The 22,870-nt window shown below is 42.9% G+C and overlaps 2 protein-coding genes across 5 annotated transcripts; one reads left to right on the plus strand and one right to left on the minus strand.

Moving 5' to 3' along the window:
• Positions 1-245: 245 nt before the first annotated feature.
• LOC120457376 (pre-mRNA-splicing factor ATP-dependent RNA helicase PRP16) lies at positions 246-22,861 on the plus strand. 2 transcript variants are annotated; one of them, XM_039644912.2, is made up of 4 exons: positions 249-2,208; positions 2,274-2,467; positions 21,144-22,198; positions 22,264-22,861. In XM_039644912.2, exons 1-4 carry the CDS (start codon positions 384-386, stop codon positions 22,859-22,861), a joined length of 3,672 nt encoding a protein of 1,223 aa, XP_039500846.1. In that variant the 5' UTR covers positions 249-383. The 2 variants fall into 2 exon arrangements, with proteins under 2 accessions (XP_039500848.1, XP_039500846.1); XM_039644914.1 differs by lacking the exons at positions 21,144-22,198; positions 22,264-22,861 and adding an exon at positions 11,277-11,578 and having other exon boundaries at positions 246-2,208.
• On the minus strand, positions 3,017-10,134 carry LOC120457378. Of its 3 annotated transcripts, none has more exons than XR_005616943.2 (4): positions 9,072-10,134; positions 5,448-5,626; positions 4,169-5,327; positions 3,017-4,111 (listed from the first exon to the last, which is right to left on the minus strand). XR_005616943.2 is itself a non-coding variant. In XM_039644916.2 (4 exons), the coding sequence occupies exons 1-4, from the start codon at positions 9,730-9,732 to the stop codon at positions 4,016-4,018; spliced, it is 1,041 nt and encodes a 346-aa protein (XP_039500850.1). In that variant the 5' UTR covers positions 9,733-10,134; the 3' UTR covers positions 3,017-4,015. The 3 variants fall into 3 exon arrangements, 2 of the variants coding, with proteins under 2 accessions (XP_039500850.1, XP_039500851.1); XM_039644916.2 differs by having other exon boundaries at positions 5,223-5,327; XM_039644917.2 differs by having other exon boundaries at positions 3,017-4,428; positions 5,223-5,327.
• Positions 22,862-22,870: the final 9 nt, after the last annotated feature.

Genomic DNA, 22,870 nt, shown 5'->3' on the forward strand with positions numbered 1-22,870 from the left:
ACAATATATAATTCAACGAAGTCACCTTTTGAAAAACCTTTTATTTCATTTAATTTGTTGAAAGTGGCTAGAAAACATGCGCACATACATATTGTAACCTTAATAGACCAGACACTATCAAGCAAACGCTATTTGCTTGGCAAAATGTTGTTTTATTTTATGATTACAAATGTTATTTACAAGCCATCGAAAAAGCTTTAGTTTTGCTACAATGCAGCCAGAGTGGCATCACAGCCGTCCAGCAATTTCAGCGGAATGGCAACCCCGCACATCAGCTGTGCCCAAGAACGCCAACGCGAATGAATCGTTTTTGCGGCAACGAGGAGGATTCGCGAAAAAGCCAAGGAGCAGCACACTAACCAGCACTTGGCCAGCAGCACAGGATGTCCGACGACGACGAGTCTGGTGTCCACCGGCTGGAGGGCACCGCCGGCCAGGAGACGCGTGGCGGCCTGGTCATCCGAAAGCCCAAGGATTCCGGCGAAAAGCAAAGCGCCGGCGGAGGAGGTGGATTCAAGGTGCCGCAGGGATCGCTGCTGGGCCTGGACAAGCTGGCGGCCAAGCGGCGTGCCGAGAAGGAGCGATCGGAGCGACTGATTTCCTTCCAGGACAGCGAATTCGATGACACTGGCGGTGGGAGCTCCACGCCGCAGGCAAACGCCTCCGCCGGCTCAAGTGAGTTCGCCTTCAAGAAACCGGACACCAAGAGCTTCGAGAAGCTGCGCGGCCAGCTGCGAGAGCACAAGGACGAGACGCCCTCGCACACCGGCGGCGTTTCCGAGAAGGCACGCGAACGTCTGCGCGAGCACATCCAGCGGGACAGAAAACGCGGCCCAGTCAGCACCACATCGGAGGGCAGGGACCGGGATCGCGACTGGGATCGTGATCGACGCCGGGAAAGAGACAGAGAGCGGGATCGTGACCGCGACAGGCGCCACCACAGAGACAGGGGACGGGAGCACGATCGGCACCGCAGCCGGGATCGGGATCGCGGACGTGATCGCTCCATGTCCGAGCGCAGTGTTCACACGCCGCGAGAGCCGGGCACGCCAGGCGGCAGTGGCGGCGGCGTATCCAATAGCTCATGGGACGACGAGGACGGCGAGTTTAGCCAGCGCAAGTCCGACTGGGACATGCCCACGCCCAGACGCCACGGCAGTCAGTCGCGTGAGTGGTCAGTGAGGAGCGGTGGTAGCCGGCGACTTCACGGACGCCAAGATGACACTGCCCGGCCAACGCCAGCGCATCGCTACAATCAGTGGGCCCACGATCGCAAGCGAAGCGGCGCGACGCCCTGGGGCGAGGATCCGGAGTCGCTGGATCTGTGGGAGGAGGAGCAGCGTCGCCTCGACCGCGAGTGGTACAACATTGACGAGGGCTACGACGACGAGAACAATCCATTTGGCGGCGCCAACTCCGAGTACTTTCGCAAGCGCGAGGAGCAGCTGGAGCAGAAGCGAACAAAGAGAATCAGCGCTCAGCAGCGCCAGAATAACCGCGACAACGAGCTGTGGGAGCGCAACCGCATGCTCACCTCGGGCGTGGTCACATCGATCAGCGTTAACGACGATTTCGATGAGGAGGCGCTGGAGCGTGTGCATCTCCTGGTGCATCACATAATACCGCCGTTCCTCGACGGTCGCATCGTGTTCACCAAGCAGCCGGAGCCGGTGGTGCCCGTCAAGGATCCCACCTCGGATATGGCGTTGCTGGCGCGAAAGGGCAGCGCCCTGGTGCGCAACTATCGGGAGCAAAAGGAGCGACGCAAGGCGCAGAAGAAGCACTGGGAGCTGAGCGGCACCAAGCTGGGCAACATCATGGGTGTACAGCGGCCGCAGGACGACGACGATGCGCGTTTCGACAAGGACAAGGACACGGCCGACTATCGCAAGGACCAGAAGTTCGCCGATCACATGCGCGACCAGGAGACGGGCGGCAAGAGCGACTTCTCGCGCAAAAAGACCATCTCGGAGCAGCGCCGCTTCCTGCCCGTGTTCGCCTCACGCCAAGAGCTGCTCAATGTTATCCGCGAGAACTCGGTGATCATCATCGTGGGCGAAACGGGCAGCGGCAAGACCACGCAGCTCACCCAGTACCTTCACGAGGATGGCTACAGCAAGCGTGGCATGATCGGTTGCACGCAGCCGCGTCGTGTGGCCGCCATGTCGGTGGCCAAGCGTGTCTCCGACGAGATGGACACCCAGCTGGGTAGGCTGACATTGAACGCACTCTCTACTGCCCAAAACTAAATTCCTATTCCTCTCTGCTTCCAGGCGAGGACGTGGGCTATGCCATCCGTTTCGAGGACTGCACGTCGGAGCGCACGGTCATCAAGTACATGACGGATGGTATCCTGCTCCGCGAGAGTCTGCGGGATCCGGAACTGGACAGCTACGCCGCCATCATCATGGACGAGGCCCACGAGCGATCCCTGTCCACCGACGTGCTCTTCGGATTGCTGCGAGAGGTGAGTTGCCGGCTGCTGGCCACCAAGTGCTCCATACCTTCGCATAGCGTTCCTTGGGGTCTTTTGTTTTCTCAATTAGCTCGATTATTAGCTCCATTTTGCTGCTCAACTAGACATTCGCTTATCTAAAGTTAATAGGAAAGTTGATACTTTTATCTATTCGATAATGAATCGCTAGTAATGTCAAGGTGTGAAGTGAAGTGCCATTTAATGATTTCAAAACGATCCATTGAATAGCCCATTAAGTATTATTAAAAGAATACTATAGTATGCTGTGTAATTACCTTGATTTCGACCGTTTCCTTAATAAGAAACACGATATTCGTTTTATTTTGTTGTATGCGTTGGTAAACATTTAATAATAATATCAATATAAAGCATTTTACAAACGTTTCATATTCAAATTTATATGTATATACGAACTACCATAAATACTTTATAAATTGCTTAGAAAAGACAAAACTTAAACAGAATAAGTAATAATGTATGTATATATATGTATATATAGCTTACAAACTAGCGATGATTTTCTTTTGTTTTTTTTCTTTCTTTCTTTTTTTTTTTGTTTTTTGTTTTTTGTTACTTTGTAAATCTTTTGTGTGTGCTTGCATCCTCTTTGATTTTGATTATTACGTATATGCAGAGTCCGTGGAGCGTCCATTTCAGTTCCTTATGTACAAAAATATTTATGGGGCCAATGCAGAGGCCATTTTTGCTTAGAAATTCTGTGTGCTTTCTGTCGTCGTCGTCGTCGAAGTTGCTGTTTTGGGTTTTCCTACGCTAAATACATAACGAAACATTTCGAATGTTTTTGATTGTTTTACAATGCTAGATTGGTAAATTATTAAGCTGGCTACGCGGAGCGGTCGGTCGTTCGCTCGATATATATATATATATATATTTAATGGGTATTACTTAATTACGCTTAAATAACAAAGAAAACAAAAAAGGTTGCCTTGCATAAGATGCTTTGCCATTTTCACAATGTATATAAATATATAATCACATGGAAAACAAAAAGTTAGGACGAAAAAAAAAACAAACAAATATTTAATAAGTCTTTTCGAATTTCACAGTATATGTGTGTGTGTGTGTCTCTCTCTCTCGTTCTGTGCCATCATGTAGCAACAACAATGGTTGTTTTAGCAAATACAAAAGTATTTTCTATAAATTGTTAATTGCAGCTTCAGTTGCAACAGCTTATTATTATTCATCATATTCATAATTGTGGGCGGGGGTGTGACGTATATTGTGACGCATGATTCGCTGGCTTTGCTCTAAATTGCCATTATTATTATTATTATAGATAGTTACTATAATTATTATAATACTGCCAAAAAAAAAAGAAAGCCCTCGCCCTGATGTGAATTTTCCTTGCTATCTTTGCACTTTAATACGCGTATTTGCATTTTGGTTTTTTTCCACCGCCCTTGGCGCTCTTAAGCCATAAATTATCTTATCATCCGAATTTAACATTAATACTTGTACGTCGACTTCAATGTTCTGTGTTTGCGGATTTTGAAATGGAAACTCAAGGAGAAGGGGATCCTACTTGGAGTGGGAATGGCATTTCTGCCGATTATTGAGCACCAACAGCATGCCCGCATTCATGCCCACGCTGCCCCATTTCACGCACTCCGACATCTGTAATGCAATATAGATTCGATTGTAAGACACGGGGTACAAACAGAAAATACGTACGTCTCTGCTGGCGATGAGGTGGCAGAAATATATGGCTAAATATATATACATATATATAAATGCCGCAAGAATAGGAGGTTTCAGTTGGTTAGGTGCCCCAATGGCAGCCATGGCCCACTTCCCCGATCTTCGCCACATTTTGCCCATCTCGCATTTCACTCGCATTTCACAGATAATCCAGTACAATTTACCCAGACATTGAGCCCACCAATATGCTGGGAAACTCAACGTTCCTGGGCCCTTGAAGCCGGAAAATCTAACTGAAATTGGGTTGAGAGGGAGAAAATCAAGAGGAGCTTCTATCTTGACGAAATGGTAAATCGAAAAAGCAGGCTCACGACTTTTGGTGGCACACATATTAATTAACACATCATCAACATTAAATGGGCAGTTTGCAGTCTTAAACAAAAAAAATATACATGTCTAGCATCTAGAAACTAGAATCAATCTAGTAATAAAGCCTTCAGTTCGGTAGAAAGATGATCGATCGAGTTTTACGCAAAATGTGGATAAAGTGGTTGGATGCATTTTTCAGCTTGGGGAAAATTCTCAGGGTTTTCTTTTGGCGAATTTTGTATGAGCAAAGCAAGCATGAATCGGTAGTTGGATTGATAATGGTTGTGCATATAGATGTATATAGATCGGGGCCCTAGAAAAGTAAATGGTTCTTTTTTTCCGGTTCCCTCAGTTCGTTTTTTAGTTGACGTTGCGTACTTCGTTTTGAGTATGATGATTTGGTCGGTGTGTGTGGGTTTTTTCTCATGTTTTTACATTGCTTTGGAGGAATTTTTAGTTCCGTTTTTTTTTTTGCTGCTGCAACTACAACAATCAATGCACAGTTTGGATGGCGGGGGGTGGGGTAGGTGGATGGTGCAGTAGCAGGAGTAGCAGGAGCAGGAAAAGGATGGGTTTCTGTGTCGGCGCTTCAATCGCTTCTATTTCTCATTCTTCTCTATTTTTTCCTGGGCCAGATGATATATTATCGCCGGCTGACTCCTCGCCTGACTTATCAATTGATCAGGTGCAGCAGCACGTGATTGGCACTCGTCGTTACCTGTCGCTTCCGCAGATCCTGCTGACGACTTCCGTAGCGGCACCAGTAAACGAAATGCTTATTGTTGTTCCACAAACTCTGCTTGGCTTTGCGCGCCACCGACACCTGCAAGTAAATCAAATTGGTTTAGTCACTTTACAAGCCCATAACTCCCCACTTGAGATGCATAACAATATAGATTACTTTGGCTTAATATCTGCATATATTGCCAAATTAAAAGCTCACCTGATTGCGTATGTCCTTCTCGTTGTGTGGCACCTTCTCCTTGTCGGCAAAGTTGTTGATGCGCAGCTCCCATCCGTGACTCCAGATATCCGCCAGCTGCATCTTGATGAGCTTGTATGTGCCATTCTCACGTATTTTCACAGAAAATATCTCGATGGTCTCCGGCTTGGGTTTATTGTCTGCAATCGATTTGGAAAACATTGGAAATACAATTAGACGTGTGCATGCAATTCCATTAACATCAATTCAGACAATTTACCAAAACAGGTGCACAGCATATAAATGCATTCCGATATACGCATATGTATATGTATGTGCGCACACATTTGTGTATGCCGGAATGCAAAACAAATCAGTTAATAATAATATTCAATTGCTTTCGATACTCAATCGGCGATCGAAAGATCTTGCACAGAACAAATATAAAAACTGCGAGTTACTAGGTGATAAAAGGTAAACACACCTCTATAAGTAAGCGATATAATAGATCAGAAAACCTCTTCCTTCTTGAAAGTCGGTTAGTCTGGAAACTCCTCTTTGGGAGTTCCAGGTGACATAATCACTGGCAACCAGGATGATCATGGGTCTCTGGCTCTGCCGCTCGAATTGCTGATTGCACAATTCGTTATAGCATTTGTGAATTAAGTGCCATGCAATAATTAGCACTCCTTTGGATTTTACACTCGGCCGCCTCTGCTTCTTCCCGCTCTAATGGTATTTTTCGACTTGATTATAATACACATTATTGTTGACGTTCGTTTGCTGCCATGTTCAACCAATTTGCAGGCCTTTTAAATTGTTTAGAGCACTTTGTGGGTGGCTGACTCGATGATTGGCTCACCGCTTTGCTTTGTGCCCCGCTTGTGGCAGTAATTTTGAAAGCGAACTCTATAGTTCCCCATTATCTTACTAATTACATTCCATTAGGAACGTACATTTGCCTTCTTTTTATTCGAACGTTCCATATGTAAATGCATTTTCAACGAAAATCCAATTAGTGCATAATTAAAACTAAGTGCATATTTTAATATGCAAATTACTTAAGCCAATTAGAGTTAACCATTTACTTTCATGAGCTTCATTAGTTTTTACCCAGAGCACCGGCAAACAAAGATGATTAAATGAATCGCGGGAAAAATAACCTGAATTTCATTTCGATAATTTTTCGATCATTTCGATAGGTTTTATATCAAATTTCTCACTGTTGAATCAAAGTAAACCTAAGTCACCTGTTTCTTTTTAAAGAGTCGCTCAATATATTTATGTGTTTACTGTCTATTTGCTTATCTGTAACGCTTTCTAATGCTAGATAATCAATCAAACTTGATACTGCCCGTCAGATTTCAGAATAGAAAATAAGGTGGCGAGTTGCTGTTGTTGTTGTTGTTGGTGTCATGGGTTCGTTCCATTGTAAATATCGTTGATAAGCACGCATGCGCAAGGCCCGATTTTCACTTCTTTGGCTATTTGAAAATATATATACTACCTACATATGTACATATAGTAATCGGGTAATTTGCCTTTGGACAACGATTGGTGGCTGCCCCAAGTGGCAGGGAGAGCGATTAGCGGCAGAATGTGCAGCGTTTTATTGATTGTGCTGCGCTGAGCCCTTTGGCCGGCCAGAAAAACAGCTTTCATTATCGCAAACATTTACATATTCACATACTGTGTACTTGCACTTCCTACATACGTATAAATAACGGTTAAGGTAATGGCTCTGAAGCACGGTCACGCATTATCTTCAAGGTGAATCAAAAGTGGGCCCCTTGGCAACTTGCTTTCGCGATATTCGTATTCTCAGAGGCCCATTGGGACGAAATCAATCAATTGTGCTAATCCATCAATATATTTTTCAAGCATAAATGTTGTTTTGGTGCGTTATTGGAAAATTATTCATATTAGATTAATAAATATTATTGCTTTCTTTAAAATAAATAAAATTAAAGTACTTCGTAGAATCGTAAAATTTAAAATCATAATATTCATATCTTTAAGAGCACCACTATTTTTGCGGCCATTGCTGTGTTGCATATGCAAAGTGTGGTGTGTTTTTAGACCGGCACACGAGATGCAACAGTCGTGTGGGCGTGGTGAGTATGTGGTGCTCCGCAGCTGAAACTCACCATGTGCCACCCAACTCTCACGCACACACATACACTCACACACAGTGAAGACCCGGCTGCGCAACCATTATCTTTCACATCTTTTTAAGTTTTCTCTTCCTCTTAAGTTTTCCCATTGTCCTGCCGGATTAACCACTAATCATTGCTAGCTCGTTTTTACTGTAGCGTACTATTGGTACAGTGAACTGTGGTAAACGCACGTGCATAAGTCTACGCTTTTCAACTCTTTACGGTGCGGTTTGTTTAATATCTACTTTTCTCCCCTCTTCTCGTCTACATTTTTCACCTCTTATGTTTTCAGCTTCGTTTTAGGGGTTTTTTGGGCTTGAAAGTTTGGAATGTTCTAGCAGCTGTCGGCGCAGCATTGTGAATGGCCGCTGCCGCAGTTGACTTCGACTGCGCTGCCAGCGTTGCGTTTGATAAGCTCTTTAGTGTTATTGTTGTTGCTCGCGCTGGATTCTCTTTGCGATTAGATAAAAGCACGGTACTTTGGCTTGAGTGCGTGTGTGTGTGTACGCTGTAGAGAGTGCGCATGTGTGTACTGTTTGTTTATTGAATGACATTCTACAATTCAGACATTCTCGACCAAAAAAAAACCATAGATTACTAGTTTTAATGGCTCTCTGACGTCCGAAGTTTTGTGATTAATCATCAGCCCAAAAAGTTGAGCAGGTAATTCTGCACTTTAATTGCAGTCGTCTGAAGAAGAGGAAGCCACAGTGGAGCCTCGACTGTAGCGTACAATCGCGTAATAATAAAAACAATAACAATTACAATTAGGCTTTTAGGGGATCAACATTGTGTTCTACAACTGGGCACACGACGCTTAAGATATTAATGAGATAAAACACAAAGAGTTATTTAAATGGCCAGCAACACTTGCTGCATATAAAAGTGCATGTGATCAAGAACCACGGATTTGTTGCACGTAATAATGAAATATGAATAAAGTGTTGGGGATCGTACAGTTATTTAGATAACAGATAAGCTTTTACGACGCCGATTTTGTCAAAAGACGTAAGAGTGAGCAGCGGGTCCACCCCCTTTTCTCTTATCTCAATTATAAAACCCTTTAAACTTGCCCTTACCTCAACCCAAAACTATTCGGAAATTCCCCTAATCAGTCTTCAACTTGGAAAATATAGAAGTTACTATATCACTTTGCTTTGTGCACCGCAAAAAACTATGATGACCTTCATTGGGATCTGATAAAAATGTTCAAGTGCGAAACCTGGGAATTTAATTTAAATACTAATACTAATTTAATTTTGCCGCTTTATTTTCACTACTTATCAAAAAGATATGAACCAAACGAAAATGGACCAAAATAATTGTACATGCTCTATTCGGATCTATTTATATCCATACCATTTCTCAGTGTAATAACTCAGGAAACAAATATAAATATAGATTTTGTTCGCATTCTCGTAACGTTTGCACTTGAAATTAAGCGACATTGCACACATTTTCTCCGAGTGTCTATCTCGGATGCACTTACCTTTGGCCACCTTGCAGAGCACGATTCCATACCAGGAGGCGACTGGCGTCTCGTTCTCGTCCTGCGTCTCCAGGAAACTGCTCCCGTTGCGCGGTATGACCAGCCGCTGGGATTGGTTTTGAATCTGACTGTGGCTGTGACTGAGGTTGTGAATGTGACTGTGGCTGTGTGGCGGCGATGGGTGGTTGGTCAGTGGGCAGTCGAGCTCCTCGAGAGCATCCACGTCGAGGTCGTTGTCACCGGTGGCGGCTGCTGCGGCCGCTGCTGCTGCATTTGCTGCGGCCGCCTCGGCAGCGGCGCTGCTGCGGATCTCGACCACAAATCCGCACTCGACGACGGCGCAAAAGATGCGCTGCTCCTCGGGCTTGAACCACTTGGATTCGCGCAGCTTTTGCACCGCCACACTGCTGCCGAATGTGATGCCCACGGTGCCGCCACCAACCCCGTTCTTTTGGGCGCTGGGCGGCAGTAGGCGGTGGGCGGTGCCGGTTGTGGGATTCTGATGCTGCTGCAGTGGCGGTGGCCAATTGGAGGTGGGCGAGCTGGGCGCCGATTGGGAGTAGCCGCCGTTTCCACCGGCAGGTGGAGCCACCGGCTGGTTGTTGTGACCCTGCAGTGGCCACCATTTCAGCGAGCTGACAAAGCTGTTCGAACGGTTCATTGTGGGCGTTGTTGGGCCTGTGGCGCCCAACTTTCACTCGAAAAAAAAATAAATGAAATTCGAATTGCACTTTTCCGCGCGTTTTCCGGAATAACTTTTTTTTTATATCGCTGTCTGCGTTGGTTTTTATGTAAATTTCTTTTGTTTTGTGCTCCTTTCAATTTGCTCTGCTTATTTACGCTTCGATTCGCTGCTGCTGGCTGCTTCTTTCGGTTTCTTATGTTTTCTGTTTCAGTTTCAGTTTCTTTTTCAGTTTGCCACACTGCACACGAAGTTCGAGTTGTTTCGGTTTCGGTTTGGGTTTTTGGTTTCTGTTTCTGGCTTTTCGTGTTTTTTCGCTACTGCTCTTCAGGTATTCCGCCTTATCCGCTCGTCGGTTTGCTTTTTACAAATACAAATGTTTTCGGGCACGTCGCTTTATATGCCTCTGCCCGAGCTCTGCCCAAGCTCTGCCGTCTTTGCTCTCATCTCTCTCCATCGCCGCTCTTCGCTCTGCTCACGCACTGTTAACCGAGCATTAACAGTGCGAGAGAGCGTCAGCTTACAATGTTGCATTTCTTTACAGTACATTGGGCGAAATGCAGCAGTACATGCAATGACTTTACGATTCAAATAAAAACTTAGCTTTGGCTTTCATAGCACAAAAGATGGTTTAAAAATTAAGCGTATGCGAAAGTACAAGCACAACCAGTTTGCCGCTCGAGCGCTAAAGACTAGCAATATGCTAATTTATTAATCATAAAGTAAATTATTTGTGTACTAGCCACAAGCAATGTCCATATCTATTATATTACTATTAGTAATATATTACTTATTAGTGTGCAAACTAATAGCCCGCGAATATTTAGAAAACCTGTTGTTTCCTTTATGATATTTACACATAGTCGCAAAAGTTGAAACTACAATTTTTTTTTCTTGCGCGCAAAACTGCAATCCTAGTCCACTATTCATATAACAGTTCATTGAAATGGCACAAAACATGAAATTCGTGTTTACATGGGCACAATAGTGTCTTCATTTTTCACAAATTGTAAATAAACCAAGAAGAGATCAATTTGGCGCTACTCAAATGGTAATGTTGCCCAAATAGCTTTAAAAATAACCATTTAATCATGTTCTCCGAATTAAACTTTAAATTGCAGTTTAGAAAAATTCAAACCGCAACTACTAAGATAGTTATTGAATTCGGACACCCAAGGCACTGGTTCTAAAGATAAATAAACGGAGAGCAATATTATTTATAATCGAAGCCGGTTTATTTCGGAGAGGAATCTCAATCTCAATCTCGTTGCGGTTCTCTCTCTGCGCCCGCCGAACTGTGAACTGTGGTGAGTATGGCATTCCGCTATGCTGTTTCGCCATTCTCTTTCCCCGCACACCATGCGCCAAACAAACTAATAATTATCTATTCTGCGGCTAGTATTAGGCCAATATTTCGATCCTTGTGGGGCTCGTGCGGCGACATCCTTTCTGGAACTGGAACCGACATTATGGCCCCCAATTATGAGCCTTACTAACTGGGCTTTCGTTCGTTCCAATTCTAGGCAATACGTCACAGGCCAGGTGAATTGATTGATGCGAATGGAGGTTTATTGCTTAATGGTTTGTTTACGATTCTGTGCGATCCCAAAGTGAGACATGTGATCGAGCACGGGTAACACTCGATAGTGGGGAACAAATGGCATTAACCAAACAAAACCGCTCATCTCTCCTTCATAACTTGTATGTGATTTTGCCCCACTGTTTCCTTTAAACTCCACTTATCGGTTGTAAATAGCAATATTCATATATTATATTACCTTGGCTTGAACTGAAAATGTAAATAAAAAAAAATCACTAAATGAAATACATATATAATTTTCTTCCTGCTTCCGCAATTTGTCTCTTCCCAAATACTAGAATAAATCCAAAGACATAGACATTCGGAAAACTTGGTGGCAAATTCGTATGTGCAATAAATTGATTGCCTTTCGGAAATTGCAGGGGAAGCTGAAAAAATAATGCGACCTACGTAAATGATTGATACAAAAAAATTGCAAGTTTCGGTGGAGCACCTAAAAATAAAATAGCTCGCTTTGAAAATGGGAGCACGAATGATATTTGTATTTTTAGCAGCGCTAGAATATTTCGCTTGTGCAAATATTTGCCAGTGACGCCTGGGTCGTATTAAATTGCCTCGAATAATGTCCAATTTAAAATTGGAATTCTATTCGATGAAAATGAGTATTTCTATTGGACTGGTTGAATTGTCAATGGAACACCCATTGAGAAATGCACCTTTACAATTGCAATTGGAGAAATGTAACTGATTTCTCAATTAACTCGAGCAGCACACCTACATACATACATACATACGTACATACATATGTATGTAATTAGCATTAAGTTTCTGCTGTAATTAAACACTGAAGGAGTCAAGAAATCACGCACATCAGTTAACGAGCTTTTGCCCATTTAAATTCCCCTTCTTTTTGTCTTCCAATTGAAGTGCATCAGCACAGCCTAATAATCATATAATTAGATGGCCAAAGACCTTGTCTTCATACCAACTAACTTGGCCCTTAAATAATTCAACTACTACAGAGAAGAGAAAATGTGTGGTAACTTGTGGAGTAAGAGTTTTGGAGACTTTTGGTTTGTAGACCAACATACATAAATCATTAGTTTCTCCCTGTGTACTACAAACATTTTTAATACTACAAAACACTTCATCGAATGGATCGATAGAGGACGGGGAAAATTGTGTGTGGGGGGAGGGGGGGTTAGACACGACGAGGTGGAAACTTTTCGTGGTGACGTAGTCCTCAAGTTTGATTTCTCGAGAGTGCGTGTGTGTTTTATTGTTTGTTTTTTCTCTCCTCCTCTTCTCATCTTTTTTTGTCAGTGGCCTTTTCTCTGGGCAGTGCGTGTGTGTGCGTTGTCACGTACAAACGAATCGGTTCCATTCGTCTGTGGGTGCTTCAAAGGGGGGGGGGGCACTCTAATTTGACCCATTGCCGGTGCTGCCAAAAGCTTTAAACTGGGCCAAAACCGCCAGCTGAGGCAACAGAATCGGAAAATGCTATGGGTCAGCACTTTTTCGTATCTTTCGTATGGGACAACCAGCTCACTTTGCCATCTCATTCGTATGTTGCATGGTAAATATGGCAAGTAGTTGGTAATTACATATATTAAAGGCATTTATAAAGCATTATAATCGAATTATTAAAATGTTTAACTCTCAGGTGCAATGTTTTTCTGTCCAAGGATGTCTTGTCTACCTTTATTATTCGTTCCAAACAAACTGTTAAAGATTTAGTGATAGTGGGTCAATTTTGTGGCCGCTAAAAATAGGAAAGAAAACTTTTCTATCTTTATCTTTGAAATGTTTGCGAAAGAACTTATCATTGGTGGTTGTTTATTAGAGATTGCAGATCATTAAAGTGGAAATAAGAGCTTATATACTTTATGGACTTAAAACATGCATTGCAAATACATTGAAATACACAAAATACAAATCTGGTTAATAATAATTCATTCATTTTATTCCAATTCTATAACCAATTTCAATTGCGGTTTCTTTGGTCGAAGAGCATTGTGAGTTCGGCTTTGGAAAAAAGTTTATTTATTTTTCGTGTCTCGTTTTCGTTTCAAGTTTTTCATCTACGCTTTTTACAGTCGGTGTCTCGCTGCCGTCAGCTAAAAATAGAATTTGCAACTCGCTGTATTTGTTGTTGCCCGTTCGCTGTTGTTGTTGTTGTTGTCGATTTTTCTCCATATCTATTTATAGTTTTAACCTTGGCAGTCGACGGAAAACGTCGTGGAGAATCGCCAAGTGGAGAGTAGAGAAGAGTGGCTTGGAGAGGGGAGGGGAATGGTGGCACAACATTGTTATTGTCTATTGACGGGACGTTTTGAGCGTCTAATTAGCGAAGCCGGTCCAGGAACCCCCCCTTGCCCCACTAACGCAGCATAAATACAGCTGCGGGCACAAAAATAGGACTAGATAGAAAAAAAACAAATTCACAAAAATTAAACACTTTTTTTTTTAAACTGTACAGCTTAGGTCCTTATAGTCTTGATTTTGAAAAACATTTTATTATTCAAAGACTTCCCCAAAACTGACCGCCTTAAATGAGTTTACTGTAACTAACGTCTTAAATGCGGAAGAAACCCCCTTAAAGTGTTGATTATTTGATGAGCGCTAACATTTTGACCGCTGCTGTACTCTTCCCAATTCAACCACCTGCAGTTTCTATAATTGCAGTGCAATTTGCTTTTTTTTATGAACATATGTACCTTGCAGACCCGTTTCTCTTACTCTTGTTGCGCAATCAAATTAAAAGCGCATTTGTGTGTAGGTCAGTGCCTCACAAAAGATGTTATTTTTCCAAAAAAAAAAAAAACAGAAATTTAAGGGAAATAATTTAATTTCGTGCACTATTAGTTTGCAAAATTTGTAGTAATATTTAAGCACTGCCACGTATTATTTATTAAATTGAATCTTTGGGTTTATGTACAAATTTCAAGGGAGATTTAAAAGGAATGCACTTATATCACGAAAATTAGGCCTTTTTCTTTTCCGCGCCACGAAAAACCACTACATACATATGCATTTTAAAGGGTATTAATGCGACGTCACGTTTTCCTGTGTGTCATGTGCATATTTTCCCCGTCGCCTCGAATTTATTTTAAGAATTTTGTGTGGTTGTCTGGTTTTGAGATTTCGAGTACTTATTTTGAGTATTATGTACTTATTCAAAATACCTTCTGATAAGATAACACTCACTCATCGCAAGACTGAATCAGCGTTTTGTGTGGTGCAAAGAAGTCTATATATTTTGGAAAGAGCATTCTATGGTCTGCTCTCAAGAATGTTTTATTTTTGCCCTGGCAAGTGGTCGCATAATGAGAGAACAAGAAATAGCCACCTGAGCTGCCCGAACCACCTGTATTTGTTTACCTTTTGTGGGTGCAAATGCACGGGTCTTCCGATTCACGTTGCATAAGTAATTTACAAAAAAAAAATTTAAATGAATGAATATCGAATAAATAATACTGTCATCTGGGCTTAGTTGAGGCTTTGGGAACCCAGTGACAAATGGAATCCACGTACGTGCGCCGATCTATCCATCTAAATAGGAATCCACTCGCTTATTCAGCCAAACTCACATACTATCTACATACTATTCACCTATCTAAATACTCACACACATATCTACATATATAGGGTATGAATATGTATCTATCTATTTATTCATTTATTTGCATGTGGAGTATCTGTGGCAACGAAACCCGTTTCGTTTGGGGACTTAAAGGCTTCGTTTTGCGCATTTTACCGGCAAATGCCTTCGCAATCTGGTAATATCCAGACTTTGAGCTTCAGTCGGCCCTCCTCAGACATCCGTTTGACTCTTTTATACAATTTGCTACCCTCTTTCATTGCCACACTGTTTTCAATACCCTGATATTGATATATTTGTATAACAATGCAGAATATAGATACATTCATAATATGGATATTTCAGACATGGATATTTGGAATTATGATGTATTTTGTGATGTATAAGTATCAAAAACGTTAACCAAACATATAACTATAGATTATTATAATGGTATATACTCATTATATTTAAAAATTTTGAATTTTTAGGTATCTGTTGTTCTTAATTTGAATGGTTAGGAATGCCGAACTGGGTTGACATTTTTGCAAGGTGTAGTTTGGTGGTGGGTGGAACTTTTTCAACGGGTGATTGGATGATTTACTGGCGTTTTCAAAGGGCGACCATCCAAAGTTCAAGCCTGCCACTTTCTGATAAAGCCAGCTGAAAGTGGAAAACAGCCTGGAGTGGGAAAAATGACCTGGAGGTGACACAATAGAACATAGAAGCGCCGGAGGACGGGGCGAACACTTTCAATTGAGTGTTGTTTGGTGTCCAGTTGTTCTGGTTGTTTGCCACACGACACGAACAACGAACAACGAACATCGAACATCAAAGCACATGGGCACTCACAATGCCCCCAGGTCAAGGCTTTAAAGCTTATTTATTATAAAAGAGTAACTGAATTTCGGTTAAACAATAGTTTGTAAAATGAAATTGCATATTGGGGGAAAATAAATCCGTTTAACCCATATATGCATGTGGATATGCGTAAACAAACCCTTTTGTTATAAGCGATATTAAATTAAATAAAGTAAACCATGCTGTTTTGATGCGTATACATAAATAACGTTAATATGCAAGGAATCTATGGCATTCTGCATAATTTCGACTGTAATCAGATTTTTGGATTTGGAACTTCAAAGTTAAAGCGCTCCTCCCCGTTCGCTCCACTAATCATAATCTGTCTGCCTTTTTTTCTCGTTTTCTTATGGCTATTTTCAGACATTTTATAGTCATGCAAACGAGACACGCGCACAAAATCGAAATAAAAAAAAAACAATAAAATACAGACAGAATTGATGAAAATATGCAAAAAAAAAAAAAAAAGTGTCTGCCAATGTGCGTTTATTTGTTGTTTTCGGTTATTTTAACAGTCGCCGGTTAAACTGATCAGCTTCCTGCTGAAGAGCAGGGTGGTGGCTGGAGGGGTGAGGGGGTATCATATGGCGGAAGGACCTGCCAAACAGCTGTTCAAGTCTCAATACAATGACAAATAAACCAGCGACTACACTGACACAAATTTAAACCTATAAGAGATGCATTTGTATAACCGAAAAGCAACTTTTTCTTTCTCAATCGATTGTAAACGCTTTTTAATGCAATTTGAATATGTCATAAAAAATAAGTTTTAAACCATTTGTACATTTGTAGTCAATGTCTAATTTGGCGCAGTGTAGAGCCTGAGTTTGTTTCGCCGGTTGGCTATGGCTTTTGCTCTCTTCTTCTCTCGCAGACTCTCTCTCCCTGGTTATCTCCCAGTTTCTCTCTCCTCTCCCGCTGTTACTGGTTACAGTGTATTCACCTTCGCCATCTGCAAATGGAAGAAAAGTTTGTTGATTTCCTTTTTCAATTTCTGCTGTATTTTTCAGTTTCGCCCACAACAACCAACAACTTGTTTGCGGCACTCGGTGCCAAAAACAAAGAATGCAAATTCGGTTCGTGACTGTTTTGATATTTATGCAGTGAAATGTGTTGACTGTGTTCGCGATTCGAATGGATCGTCGTCTGTCTGGCAGCTTTTGAGCATTTGTCTTTACTCGTTTGCGTTTGTTTTTTTGCGTTTCTTTATTCGGATTTTTGCTTGTTTTGTTTACATCGTGCGCTTCGCTTCGGCTTATTTGTTTTGCTCGTAGTTTTTTGCCAAAAAGCCATAAATTGCTCTCTACTACGCCACATACACACACAGACACACACGTGCGAATTGTTGTTGCCGCCACACCTCCAAAAGCCCGAACCAAAAACAAAAACATCTTGAAAACTCACCACACTGCAATAATCGGTTCACTCTCTTACTCTCCCGCTGGTTTCGCTCTCTTCCTTCTTTCACTCCCACTTTTCGAATGGTTTTTTTTTTTCGTTTTTGCTCTGCTTAAAATCTTTCATTTTCACATTGCACTTTAGCCGACTTTTCTAATTTCGATTTTTACAACTCGAACCGATTGCAGTTTATTCATAGTAGGGCTTCAAGGTGAAACCATAGAAGTTGAAAATATTGCTTCATATTTTGTTATATTTCCGCACTTAAATATATATGTTTTCCCGTACTTTAATAACATTGTGCATATTTTTTTATGAAATGATAAAAATAACAACTGCCTGCTGTATATGGACTTTGTACATCCATCCACGTTTTTGAAGTCTCGCCGGGATCAGTGAAACCGCGGTTCATCAGACTCGCATAACTCACACGCCACCCACCAACTCCCACCGCCCGCACATCCATGCCACCCATCCCACCCAACAGCCCAATGTTCAAATTCGCAACCTCGAGCAAAACGCTTTTGCCTCAATGCAAACGCTCGGTAAATTGCATTTGCGGCATTTTTAATTACCAACATACAAACGCTCGTACATTCGCAATTTATATGGTATTTTTCTTTTATTTTTGTTGTATTTTTGTTTTATTTTTGTTTGAATTTTTGTTGTATTTTCGTTTGTCGTTATATTGCCACGCATAGAGATATACATACGTATATACACGATTCCATTGGCGCCAGGAAAACGTTTGCCCGAATCTCGAATCTCGACAAGGTTGATGAGTCTGTTTTTGGGGGCTAGTGCCGGTTCCTCTTCTCCGATGCTCATCTCCCCTCCATGGAGGCTAAATAGCAATCAATAGTATAGTAATAATCAATCAAAATCTTGGCATCTAACATATAATATTATTTTGTGGGCAAACAAAAAGAAACCTTTTTTTTTAACAAACTTTTTATACCCATTTTTGTTACAAAACATTTTAAAAATTTTTAAGATTCTTTGAGAAGGCTTTTCATTGCATTTACCACGAACTTTCCGTAGTAAATGCAAGCAATTTCCTATAAACTTAGATATGTTGTTGTTTATGCTCACATGCTTGTTTACGATCGCTTGTTTTTGTAGATGCAAATGGATTGTTGTCATCGTGAAACTTTTTTGGCACAGTGCCTATAATAAATGCAATTATTTCATTTAAATTCGTGGCATTTTTGATTGGCAAAAGTGCATGCAATTTCCTACCCAATATCTCACACATGAGATAATATTATATATATGTATGTACATACATATACATATATATGTTTTCAATCCCCATATTGATGTGTTCTTTCCGTTGCTTTTGTTTTTATTGTTGGCGCTCTGTTTTCATGTTGATTAAATGACAATCGGGAATATTTAAGGGCATTATCTGCTCGAATTATAATTCGTTTCCTGCTTCTATAATAAGATCATATGCAAGTGACCCTATAGAGTCCTATATATAGTGCATATAGCATAAACATAGATCGGATTGTTGTGCACCTTTTCCATTTAAACAAAGGCAGTGCACTCGATTATTTGAATGGAAAGCCAAGAAACCGAACTTGAGTGGCTCTTATCGGGATCTAAAATTGTCCAACCCACACAAATATACATACATACATACATAGGTGGCGCTCTAGCTGATATTATTTTATGACTTCGATCGAATTAGTCGCAGTATCAGTTGGCCTACGAGCACAATAGCGAATAAATAGCGTGCAGATATAGAATAAAGCTCGTGATCTTAGTCAGTAAGATTAGACACAACTGATGGGATTCCAAACTTTCAAATGAAATAGTAAATTCGTCATCTACCATAAATATTCAAAGAAGCGGAAAGTTTCAGCGGTCTAACGTTGATTTGTATTATATTATTTGCACTCCTATCAGCTGGCCTAAATCGCATATTCACGCAAAAGAACTTATGTGCAATCTTTAGTCAGAGTCTAACTTGCACTAGTCTTAGTCTAACTGGTAATTTTACAATATTTTAACCTGATTAGCAGCGGGTGGGTTCGTAAAACACATGACCACAGAGACGCTAGTTTTATCAGCGACCTTGAGATTGTGATTGGGAAGTGAGATAAAAGCTGTTAAACTGTTAATCGCCATCGTGTCGTCCGGAAAATAGGACTTTCAGATAGTGAAACGTGCAAAAATAGAACTGCAGTTAAATGGCATCGTAAACTCTTTAATTGCTCTGTACTTAAAGAGTATGGTCTCGAGATTTGAATCTTTAATAAACTAGTATGAAAGGTGCAGTTGCAGTTGAGTTTCTGGTGTCTTATTCATTTCAATGCTATCTCTGATACATATAAAGTAATGAGTTATATATTAGTGTTTTCATTTGATTTTATTTCCTTAAAGCGATTTCTACTTAGTGTGCATCCACTGTACTCATGGGATTTACGACTCCTTCAATTTGGTATTGCGCTTTCGATTATTTTATAGTGATTTATATCCATGCAATATCTATTCAGGAATTTCGCTTTTATTGCCAAATCAGCGATAAGCGCCCATGCATATATGCACTCTACGATATCGGTTATCGCATCGACTATCGTAATTACCGTTAACGCCCACCTGACGTCATCAGCGGAGATAACGACTCCGTTATCTCCTCTCCGCATCTCTCTTCCTTACGTATGTATGGTGTGTTCGCATGCTTACCATATTTCAGACAGCATCATACATACATACATACATATGTACATACATATATCGCCCACATGCGTACCACTTCCAAAGTGCGTTCCACATGCAAGATAGATAAGCTGCATAATAAACCGCATTGCGAGTGGGTTGCAAATTGTGGACCTGTGGGTGGTTGGGTGGTTGGTGAATTGGGGTTGCTGGGATTGTATGCGAAAGTTCTTCTAATGCGCAGTTTGCTTGGCATCGGCTTGGAATTGGATTTTGGATTCGATTGTAATCGGCATTGGACAATGAATGAGGTCATGATGTGGGATTCTGTGTGGGCATTGTTTGAATGCTACTTGTTTGGCATTTTATGCGCACTATTTTCAGAGTCCTTGGCCAGTTTTGGATGATCTGATTTATCTCAACCCTTAAAGCCTATTTTTCTAAAATAGTCTTAGTCTAGTATCCTTCAACAATGTGAGATTTTCAATAGGGACAACAATCAATTAATCAAATGATTGATGGGAAAACATCGCTGTAATAGAATAACATTCCGCTAAATGTGCTGCATAAAATCCCCGGAGCTCGAAATCAAAACTTTTTATCTTCGTTTCGTCGCCGGGTTTCTTGAAAATGCCTACGTGTGTGTTTGCACGTCCGCCTCAAACTCACCTCTGGCAAGCCCCCCTCTCTGTTAAGCCCATCAAGCGTAACAACCCTCCCTCAACAGACATGAAAATTCACCACGAGCCGAGTGAAAACCGAAGCTTATGAAGCCGAACCGCCATCTCGTTGGCTCTCTCTTGCACTCGCGTTTCCTTTCGGCGTGGTGAGTACGCTTAATTGTACTATATTCACCTCCAGTCAGGACATATCCGAGCGAAATTGCGAGAACAAGCCGCAGAATCTCGAGGATTTCGCACCCAGTACTTGTAAATGCAAGGGGGTTATTGTATTTATATTAATACTATTTTTACTTTAAAGAAAAAATTAATTGAAATATATTTTATTGACGTTTTATTGGGGTTTTACTATCATTAGTTGTACAATATACTGTTGGTCATATTTATTCCAAAGAATGACAATATCCATAGGGTATATCTCAGTCGAAAGGATTTAGTTTTATAGGGCGCCTAGTCGGAGAAACGCCTTGACCCACTGCAGGGTCAACGACTGCAGCGCAAAGCTGGACGAGATGTGGGTCACATTTGTGACCGTTAGCCGTGTTATGTGACCCCCACTGCACCAGCACCGGAATCCCATGGGCAGTTAGTTATATTTGACTTAGGATACGAATGGCAAACGGAAAAGGCGCAATGTACTACAAATCTGTAACCGCTATCCTTTCAGATTGTGGCCCGGCGACATGACCTCAAGCTGATCGTGACCTCCGCCACGATGGACTCGAGCAAGTTTGCCACCTTCTTCGGCAACGTGCCCACGTTCACCATTCCGGGACGCACCTTTCCCGTGGACGTGATGTTCAGCAAGAACACCTGCGAGGATTACGTGGAATCGGCGGTGAAGCAGGCGCTGCAGGTACACCTCACGCCCAACGAGGGCGACATGCTCATCTTTATGCCCGGTCAGGAGGACATTGAGGTGACGTGCGAGGTGCTGGAGGAGCGGCTGGCGGAGATCGATAATGCGCCGGCACTAAGCATCCTGCCCATCTATTCGCAACTGCCGTCCGATTTGCAGGCCAAGATCTTTCAGAAATCCGGCGACGGAGTACGCAAGTGTGTGGTGGCCACGAACATAGCGGAAACATCGCTCACCGTCGACGGCATTATCTACGTGATCGATTCCGGCTACTGCAAACTGAAGGTCTACAATCCGCGCATCGGCATGGACGCCCTGCAGATCTATCCCATCTCGCAGGCCAATGCCAATCAGCGAAGCGGTCGTGCCGGACGCACAGGACCCGGTCAGGCGTACCGCCTGTACACACAGCGCCAGTACAAGGACGAGCTATTGGCCCTCACCGTTCCCGAGATTCAGCGCACCAATCTGGCCAACACAGTGCTGCTGCTCAAGTCACTGGGCGTTGTCGATCTGCTGCAATTCCACTTCATGGATCCACCGCCCCAGGATAACATTCTGAACTCGCTGTACCAGCTGTGGATCCTGGGTGCACTGGATCACACTGGTGCGCTCACCACACTGGGTCGCCAGATGGCCGAGTTCCCGCTGGATCCGCCCCAGTGCCAGATGCTCATCGTCGCCTGTCGCATGGGCTGCAGTGCCGAGGTGCTGATCATTGTTTCCATGTTGTCCGTACCCTCGATCTTCTACCGCCCAAAGGGCCGCGAGGAGGAGGCGGATGGAGTGCGTGAGAAGTTCCAACGGCCCGAGTCCGATCACCTGACCTACCTCAATGTTTATCAGCAGTGGCGCCAGAACAAGTAAGTCCAAGAATTGCAGCAAATCGCCGCCAGAAATTTACAAACTCTTTGCCTTCCACCCACAGTTACAGTTCGTCCTGGTGCAACGATCACTTTATCCACATCAAGGCGATGCGAAAGGTGCGCGAGGTGCGGCAACAGCTAAAGGACATCATGACGCAGCAGAACCTGAGTGTAACAAGCTGCGGCATCGACTGGGACATTGTGAGGAAGTGCATCTGCTCGGCGTACTTCTACCAGGCGGCCCGGCTCAAGGGCATCGGAGAGTATGTGAATCTGCGTACGGGCATGCCCTGCCATCTGCATCCCACCTCTGCGCTGTATGGCTTGGGCACCACGCCCGACTATGTCGTCTATCATGAGCTGATCATGACCGCCAAGGAATACATGCAGTGCGCCACCGCTGTAGACGGTTATTGGCTGGCGGAGTTGGGTCCCATGTTCTTCTCCGTGAAGGAGTCCGGTCGCAGCGGGCGCGAGAAGAAGAAACAGGCGGCCGAGCATCTAAAGGAGATGGAGGAGCAGATGCTAAAGGCGCAGCACGAGATGGAGGAGCGCAAGCAGCAGGCAGCCGAGCGGGAGGAGCAGCTGGCCGCCAAGCAGGAGATCGCCACACCGGGCAATGCCACGCCCCGACGCACGCCGGCCAGGATTGGCCTCTAAGCAGATACG

This window comes from Drosophila santomea, chromosome X (genome assembly GCF_016746245.2).
Source record: "Drosophila santomea strain STO CAGO 1482 chromosome X, Prin_Dsan_1.1, whole genome shotgun sequence".
Classification (NCBI taxonomy): Eukaryota; Metazoa; Arthropoda; class Insecta; order Diptera; family Drosophilidae; genus Drosophila; species Drosophila santomea.